This window comes from Pollachius pollachius (genome assembly GCF_949987615.1).
Source record: "Pollachius pollachius genome assembly, chromosome: 8".
Taxonomy (NCBI): Eukaryota; Metazoa; Chordata; class Actinopteri; order Gadiformes; family Gadidae; genus Pollachius; species Pollachius pollachius.
Window position 1 is genome coordinate 8160787 of NC_136941.1, and position 8731 is coordinate 8169517.

Consider the following 8731-nt stretch of genomic DNA (forward strand, 5'->3'; position numbering starts at 1 on the left):
TTTAGAAACGTATGTTAAGATACTTTTATTTTTAACCAACACCAGTAGCTACAGAGCAATATGATGACAATTTCCTGATAATCCTAAAACATTAAGAGTGTAGAGGAACACTGTGAACTCCTAGAGGACCAAAGGTTCAATAATAATTTAGTAAGTAAAAAATAACTTAAAACAATTTAAAAACTCCATAAACTCCAGCAGAACGCAGACTTGTGCAGGTAGGTGTGGTCCTTTGAACAGCACGAGCGCCAAGCTTCCATGGGTCAAAGAAAAGACCCTGCATCAGTGCAGCTGGCCTATTACAATCAGGAGAAAACACCCAGCATCTTCGGAAAACAATAGATAAGTGCACCGACAGTGAATTGCAATAGAGGTGTTTAAGAGAACAAGCATGCTGTGTGAAGACCTCAGAGAGCTTTTATAAGGCAGAACAACGTTGTTAAGACACTGCTGTCAGTTTACAGTACACCTCCACCCTGGAGACACAGTTGGGTCCCGGAGGGTGAAAAGCAAGGCGTTACCCAAACTATCCAGACACTAAATCAAACCAATATGAGGGTCAACACATAGACAATGAACTTACGTAAAGAAAATAACTTTAAAGATCTTACTGTGCACTTACAGATCACCCCCTGGATCAATAGGAACACATTGGTCATAATGAGAACGGAACAGCCCTTCGCTTACGATAATAAGCTACTTCCCGCCACCAAAAGGGTTTAATGTTGATATTTGCTGACGTAAACCAAGCTTTCTGGTTCACCTTTGGAAATGTATGATATAGTATAGTGATGATAACAGTTGTATTCTGTCATAAATATGCTATTGATGTTAGGCAAATCTATATATGCAGTGTTTCCCATACATAGACCACTGTGTGGTGCAGCGCCACAGAATCAACACCGAGCGCCACAAATTGATTCTGCTTTTTTTTTTTTAAACGCACTGACAGCGGATTCGCCCGCTCCTCCTCTCAACGTGCCTACAAACGCAATCCCGAAGCAGCGGGATATGTAAGGGATAATGTATAGAACGCCGGTCATTATCGGGAAAAAGAGCCCCGAAAGGGCGTGTGTCTGTGTCTTGCTTCGGCCCTGAAGGGGCTTATTTTCGATAATGACCGGCGATGTTCTATACATTATCCCGCTTATTACATGGCTACTTGCCAAAACGAAAAAAGAACTTCACATGGTGTGTCTTTTTACAATTTATTTGTTACCAGCATTCGTAGTGTTGATCAGCAGACGAATAGTCTGCCAAAGACGTTGACGTCGCTTAGCAACTGAAGACGCTGGGGTTGACAAGTTACCGGTACTTGCGGAGTGATACCAAAGACGTCATTAGAGGAAAAAAATCCTTTGTTTTCCTTGACAGCGGTCAATTATACTCATGATTATACTTAGCAACGGTGAATTATCAAATATAATTCACCGCCGGAAGTTGTGAAGGGCCCATGCAAGTGAACGGAGCTTTCCATGGCATTGAGAAGACCCGTGTAATAATTGCGATTAATTTGAAATGTGGTTATAGTTTATATATATGACGGTGTTAGACCCCCAGGCCGTTCTGCCGCCGATTTTAATTCGCTCTGCAGCAGAGGCTGGAGATCGGGGGGTCCACTTCCTAACCCCCCCTGCCACACATTGCTACCTGGTCTGTGGGAAACACTGACATGTATATAAGTGTTAATATATGGAAACATCATAGCTAAGTAAGTCATCAAATTGGTATACTGCACCTATGATGGGCTAACACGATACATAGAGAGCCGTTGGTTTATGCGGTTGTCTGGTAAAGTAAGCAGCACACATGTATCCACGTTAACTTACTGCACCAAGTGCATTAGTGGACAAATTATGACCGAGGACAAGGCTGATTAAAGGGTTGGATCATCCCCCATGACCTTACCATTTTACCTCCCTTATTATGTCTGAAAAACAGAATAAAAACGCAGGCTGCGGGTAGGGGAAGAATTTGAGTAAAATACAACCAAACGGTTAGCTGAAGTTCTGTATCCAGTTGGTTCTAGTAGTGTTCTCCCGAACAATCATCTCCCGCAAAATAAAACCCTGACAGCTTGAACCCTATAACTTATCACCATTATTATTGCCATCATCGTCCCAAAATGGATCCTCAAAAGTCATGGCGAGCTCCACGTGTTACTGCAAGGGTAGGCAAAACTCTCTACCTCCACTCTACCTCCCGTCCGCATGATACACTGAGCCGGAGCGACGGCAGCCGGCCTCCCTGTGCTCCTCAGTCCAGATGTCCTTCAGAGTGCTGAATGCTGAACTCACAGTGCTGGCACTGCTGATGGACGGAGAGGAAGGAGCCCTTGATGCGCGTGTTCACCTGACATTTGTGGCTGCAGGTGGGGCAGCGGTCCAGCAGTCGTAGCAAACTGCTGTCGTAAACGATGTACTTCGAGACGTCGCTGGTCGACCTGCGGCCGGAAAGGGGACACATCACGGATCTATCTTTTGGACTGTGGTTAAAATCGCATGAAATCATTTCCTATTTTGTTACTGATTGTTACCGCTGACGCCAAGCGACAATGCTCATGGGAAATGCAGTATTTATTCGTAGAAAAAAAACAGTCAACACTTTTCTTGTGACTTACCGCGACATACATACAATAAAGGGTCATCAGTGCACAGATAAAGCCTGAATAAAATTACTATTTACTATTATTTAGCACTATTTATCAGACACTGTCATCCAAAGCTAACAGAAGAAACATTGGAAAGAGCACAGACCCGCTATGGGTTTACAGTTAGAAAGGGTGGAGGACATACTCAGAGATGCCCGACTCCTCCGAGGTGGCGTCACTGGGGGAATCTGAGGAGCTTTCGGGGTCACTCAGGGACTCTGGACCCTCTTGGTAACGATGATGATCCGGTAGAGGTTGCTCCGTGCCCACTCCCTTTATGGTTAGCCTGGTTTGGCCACCTGTTCACAAGGCAAATTAATGTCAACACTGGCACAAAGCAATACAAGGCACTTTGTGATATTTAAATAAACAGAAGGAATGATGACAAATTAAAACAAAATTTCAACTACAAATATACAATGTGGCCTACTATTTTTTTTTACCTGATTTAGATGCATCTTAAAAATTGTTTTTTATGCTTGTGAAAAAAGCAGGTGAATAATTCTGTAAACTGCTTTGGTGAACATTAACATATTTGGAACTACTCCAGTATTGATGACATGTTTTGGTTGTTCTCAGCCTCACTTAAGTCACTTTGGATACAAAGGTCTGCTATGTGACCTAAACAAATACATATAATACAAGTATAGGTAGACCCACCATGGCTTTTTCTGTTCATTAAAGTTCCCTCTGACAACTGGGTCCCAACCGTGCGTACGCTCTTAGCAGGTAAAAAGCACTGGAGGCCGATCTCACGTGCACATACTGGGTAAGACTGACAGGCCACGTCGGTTTTTTTGACAAGTGAAACTGCAGCTCCCTGTACAAATAGACAGAGATTGAAATAATGTAGATTTTGGCTAGCTCAGTTGTTAATTTCTCGTTTTCTGACAGTTTGCAGTTTGTCTGATGTTGTGTTTTGCCCTCTTCATGAATACATTAATAACACTACAATTGCCTGCAAGTAGCATGGATTCATCAAGTCAAAAACACACCCTTTACATGCAACATAAAATGCAATCACGAGATAGTCATGAGATATATCCACACACACACACACACACGCACACACACACAAACACACACACACACACACACAACAATGGCAAGGCACAGGAGGACACGGAACAGGCGAATGTAAGGGTTGCTAGTATATTGTTATAACACCGATTTAGACAGCAGTACAGGCTAAATAACAATACTTGAATTCATCCCATCAATGACATAACACTTACATTTTGGCTGCCACTTACTGCTGCGACATGTGGATAGATGGTTGGAATAGCATCGTGTTTCAAAATCAACTTTTTTGCAAAACCCATCGCTTTCTGCATGTGGTTTTGGAAGCTGTCATTGCTGAAATGGGCACTACACACACGTATTCCCTCTATGTTTTCATCGACATCGACACGGTATTTATAAATGAAATCCAACCACTTCTGCTTCTGAACGGGGTCCTTGGGTAAATAGTGAAAGGATGTTCCTAGCTCTGGATGGCATTTTAATACAGCGCAATCTGACATGTTGGGTTAGCATTTAGCTACAACTCATTACTGGACAATGGGACTAACCTATTGTCACCATTTTCGTCACGTTTCCATGTAAATGTAGCATCAAATGTAAATCATTTTTTGTTTGGCTATTTTGTGAAAAACCAACGACTGAGAGCGAATTTTTACGCCTACTTGTGAAGATGTACCACTGCACCAACAGCTGATAAACAGTAACCACAAGCGCAGGATACGGAAGCTGCTCTGGCGGAAGTAGGGATAACTTAAAAAAAAACGCAAGCGTGACTATTTCTTCACATCACTCATGGTTAATAATTGTAATATACTTTTTAATATTTCACCACCTCAAGCAAAAAACAAGTGCTGCTTACTATCTAATGTTGCTATTTATATTATTGTGTATTAAAAAAAAAACACTACAGCAGGTCTGTGACAAATGAAAACGAAATGTTAATGAACATTTATCAAGAATATCACACAAAAGTAGAATGTTTACAAAAAATGCTTATCTACAGCAGAAATAATGGTAAGATAATATATTCAGTCCTGTGTAATTAATCATAAAGGACCATTAGCCCATACCAATCATTACATACGTTATTTAATAAAGTTATCAAAGAATAGCTCAATGAGTAACTATTGTATACATATACCAATCTACCTCCCTTCTGGAAGTTGACATATTCTCATGTTCACAGACCAGATCAAGGTTGAAAGATTAAATACCATACTAATATAAATTGAAAAATATGTTTTTCTGGAGCATAGTTTTTATTTTGTACGTAATATATACCTTCGTGTTTTTCCTAAAAATAAAGGCGGTGGATATTGTCATTTGATAACCTAATAATTGAATTATTGTGTAGCTCATTTGTTTGGGAGTTCTTTTGGCAAGATAAGGGAATGCAGGGAAGTACAAGAGACAATGTTATGGGAAAGTCGACACTCGACTGATGTGTGTGTAAAACATCTGTGATCCCAAGGACAAGCTGCAGTGTTCAGTCCATCCAGTGGGAACCGGTCCACAGAACTTTATGTCATGTCCAATGTGATTAGACATGATATAAACGTCTTGAGATGAAGCAATGTACTTGAGCGTAAGGCCCAGGTGTCCAGTAGTGTAGACAGTGTTTGTGTGTGTGTGTGTGTGTGTGTGTGTGTGTGTGTGTGTGTGTGTGAGTGTGTGTGTGTGCGTTGTCTATCTTAGTATATTGTTTACATCAGCTGCTGCAAATGTGATAACATTGTAATTCCTTGTCGTGTGTGTGTATGTGTGGGAGTGTGTTTATGTGTGTGTGTGTGTGTGTGTGTGTGTGTGTGTGTGTGTGTGTGTGTGTGCGTGTGTGGGCATGAGAGAGAGTGTGTGTGTGTGTATCACAGATTGTATTAAATAGGGTTGCAGCGATGTCACAAAATAAATCTCAACACCCCAAAAGAGACCACAAACACACACACACACACACACACACACACACACACACACACACACACACACACACACACATACACACGCGCGCGCGTACGCGCACACACACACACACACACACACACACACACACACACACACACACACACTCAAGGTTCTGCTGATTACACATATCTAAACAGAGCACGCTCAGTTGAGGGTCGCCTGTAGCCTTCAGGTAAAGGGTAATTGGTTCCAGACTGACCTCTTTTCTTTCTTTCTTTCTTTCCTTTTTTCTACCAGCTTTATTTCTTTATATCTTGCTATATTTTCTTTTTCTTGCTTGCTTAACGTTCTGACGTTATTTCGCTCTTCCTCGCGTTCTTTCTTTCATGCTTTCACGTCTCTACACGTTATCATCCACACACACATCCTGCAGCACATGTATGACACATGCACAAATCAGCGGCTAAGCCCCTCAACAGTGATAACGACCCGGCTTCCACCGGAGCGCTACATTGAATTCCAGGCCTGTCATGAGGGGAATCATCTGTGACCCACCCCAGACGTTACACTGACCCCGGTTCCCAGTGTTTAACCCGGACCCTCTGGCCCATGGACACACACATGTCTAAACAACATAAATCACTTGTATCCCTCCCAAGAAAAAATGGAAAAACCTGCAGCAACGCTACTCCATATACCTGCCAACCCCCCCCCCCCCCCCCCCCGAACACCATTCAACAACCCCCCCCCCCCCCCCCCCCAAACCTCCTGTCCTCACCCTGCTCACCCCACCCCAGCCACTCTTCTCCTTCTCCTCCTCTCTTTCTTCCTGTGATTTGTGTGTTTATGTCATCGCACCACCAGTGGACTCTTCATGCGGCCCATCAGTCATTATCACTGCTGTATTATATATAAACACAGGGTGCGCTATAGAGAAGCTTTCACGAAGCAATTGTATTTCAAGTCACTCTCCTATCTTCCCAATCAGATTTGTTTATTTAGTCATTTGGTCTTGAGTGTGGTGTGTGCTGTGAATCACCAAATTTGATAACCCTCTTATGTAGGTCCTTGAATGAGACACCTAATCCACCCGTGGCTGCTACTCACTTCTCAGCCTGGACCTTGTGTTAATCTCTCTTTTCCCCCCGGCTGTCTTAGGTTCTCTTTCTCTTCCCTCTTGCACTCCTCCTGCTCCACAGCTCTATACTCTTCTCCTCTTCCATTGGCAGGAGAAGATGGATGACGGAGCAACAGATCAGAGGGAGGAATGGAGGAGAGGAGCGTGGAAGGTCAGAGCTCCAGGGGGTCGCCAGGCCTGCTGTTGCCCCCCCAACGGGGGATCACTGGACGGGGTTAACTCCTACTCTCTCTATCTCACTCACAGACTGCTCGTCTGTCTCTCCCCTCTGTCTGCCTCTCTCTGTCTCCCTCTCTCTCTCTCCCGGTCTTTCTTTTTATTTCCATTTCTTCAATGTGTCATTCATGTCTTCCTCACTCTCTCTTTTCTCTTTCTTTCTGTTTTGTGACAAAGACTTCATGCTCTTACAGTAACTTAACAAGAGCATATTGTTCATTTTTGTGCCAAACATTGGCTGTAAAATAACTTATACGCGTATTAAAGAAGCCTTTATTAAAACTGTAAGAGGAGATTTTAGCCTAGGGTTTATGTAATGGGGGCTTACACCAAATCAGTTGCACTGTAACTGGGAAGTGATATCACAATCCACCAAAACTTTTCCATAATGGTTTGCTTACCTGGAGGGTACTTAATGTGTTTATGCAAGTGCGATGCAATGTCAATATCCATGGGTAATCAATATATCCTTCATGGTGTAGTTTGACTTTGTTTATACTCATTAAATGTGCGTGTTTGGGAATAATGTCTGTGTGTGTGTGCCGTCCAGGCTGGTATTTACACAGGTGAATGTATAAGATGTTTATAAAACACAATATCCCCAATCTAAAAGGAGAAAGTCATCGGTGCATGCCGATCATTATTTCATTAATGACGTAAATGTCAATGTAAGTACAGATGGAGTGTTGTGGAACTGAGTGGTCTCACGGGCCGATCCCGGTCCTCTCAAATAAACACCAGGGGAGATTACCCTCCTGCAGCAATGTTTAAAGTTGGAAATGAGGTTAAAGGAAAAAACCAACATACTTGAGCTCTTAAACATACTACTTCTGAAGCAAGGCATAGAGCAAATAGCGTTCGCAGACACAGTAGTGCTTGCACAACGTCTCCAAGCTGAGAAAAAGAAAAAAAGATATTATGCTCTGATACTGGAATGAAATACCCTCGGGAAGAGGCTTTTCTCCCTCATCCGTATACATTGAAATCCGTTTTGGTTTCGTATAACCCTGGACTCTATACCCTCATTTTTATCGTTAAGGATCTGCAGGCATCGAGACCAGGGACTTTTGAATTGGAAACAGCAATACCCTCATAATACACTGGGGCTAACTGCTGCTACCACCAAACAGTCACACCTGAAGAGCCCATGTTTGGGCTTCATGAGGGGGATCCTTACAGTGTGCAATCTCTAGACCGCTCCACTGGGCCTGAAATGTGTGATCATGTGAAGGGAAAGTTGTTGAGGGAAAGATGGCGTTTTTGACTTTTGAAATATGAGACAAATATTCAGAAGTTTAGAAGTATCGACAAGAAAAATAACAAACTATTAAAAGAACCAAATTGTTCAAAGACTTTTCTCCTGTATCTTATGGATTGAATTATATGAAAGTATAAAGAAAAAATAATATTTTTCCTGTGTGAACAAAAAGACAAAACCAGAACATGCATGAGTCCTGGATGACAGCATGATGGCAGAAGAGGATCTCTCTTCTCAACAAAATCCCTTCAAAATATAACTTTCTCACCCTTGTGTGGTTGAATTCAGTGAGTTTGTCAGAGCAGGTTAACGGAACACAGTTGTCCTCACCTGCTTGACTTTCTTTTGGGACTTTCAGACTTTTCTTTCTGACTGTTTACAACGGTTTACATCATTGTTTGTGATTTACATTTACCAAAGCCTCAATCCGAATCAATGGGAACCTAAAACGTAGGTTGGTTGAACTGTTGAACCGTTGCAATGCATTAATATTGAAATATGTGAGTCATACAACATTCCCAACATGCACACTAACAGGCAGGCCGAA

General features: G+C 42.4%; 1 protein-coding gene across 1 annotated transcript; it reads right to left on the bottom strand.

The window, feature by feature from the left end:
- LOC307079703 (uncharacterized protein) lies at positions 1 to 4366 on the bottom strand. The gene is made up of 4 exons (XM_079742186.1): positions 3886 to 4366; positions 3311 to 3470; positions 2796 to 2949; positions 1 to 2443 (listed from the first exon to the last, which is right to left on the bottom strand). The coding sequence occupies exons 1-4, from the start codon at positions 4171 to 4173 to the stop codon at positions 2257 to 2259; spliced, it is 789 nt and encodes a 262-aa protein (XP_079598312.1). The 5' UTR covers positions 4174 to 4366; the 3' UTR covers positions 1 to 2256.
- Between the last annotated feature and the right edge of the window lie 4365 nt (positions 4367 to 8731).

What these genes read in the sequence shown, in the direction of transcription:
- LOC307079703 (XM_079742186.1), bottom strand. Translation starts at nt 4,173, where the DNA reads ATGTCAGATTGCGCTGTATTAAAATGCCATCCAGAGCTAGGAACATCC. An exon ending in CAGTAAGTGGCAGCCAAAAT is followed by an intron (nt 3,471 to 3,885) that starts GTAAGTGTTATG and finishes CTATTTGTACAG; the next exon opens with GGAGCTGCAGTTTCACTTGT. An exon ending in GAGGAGTCGGGCATCTCTGA is followed by an intron (nt 2,444 to 2,795) that starts GTATGTCCTCCA and finishes TTCCGGCCGCAG; the next exon opens with GTCGACCAGCGACGTCTCGA.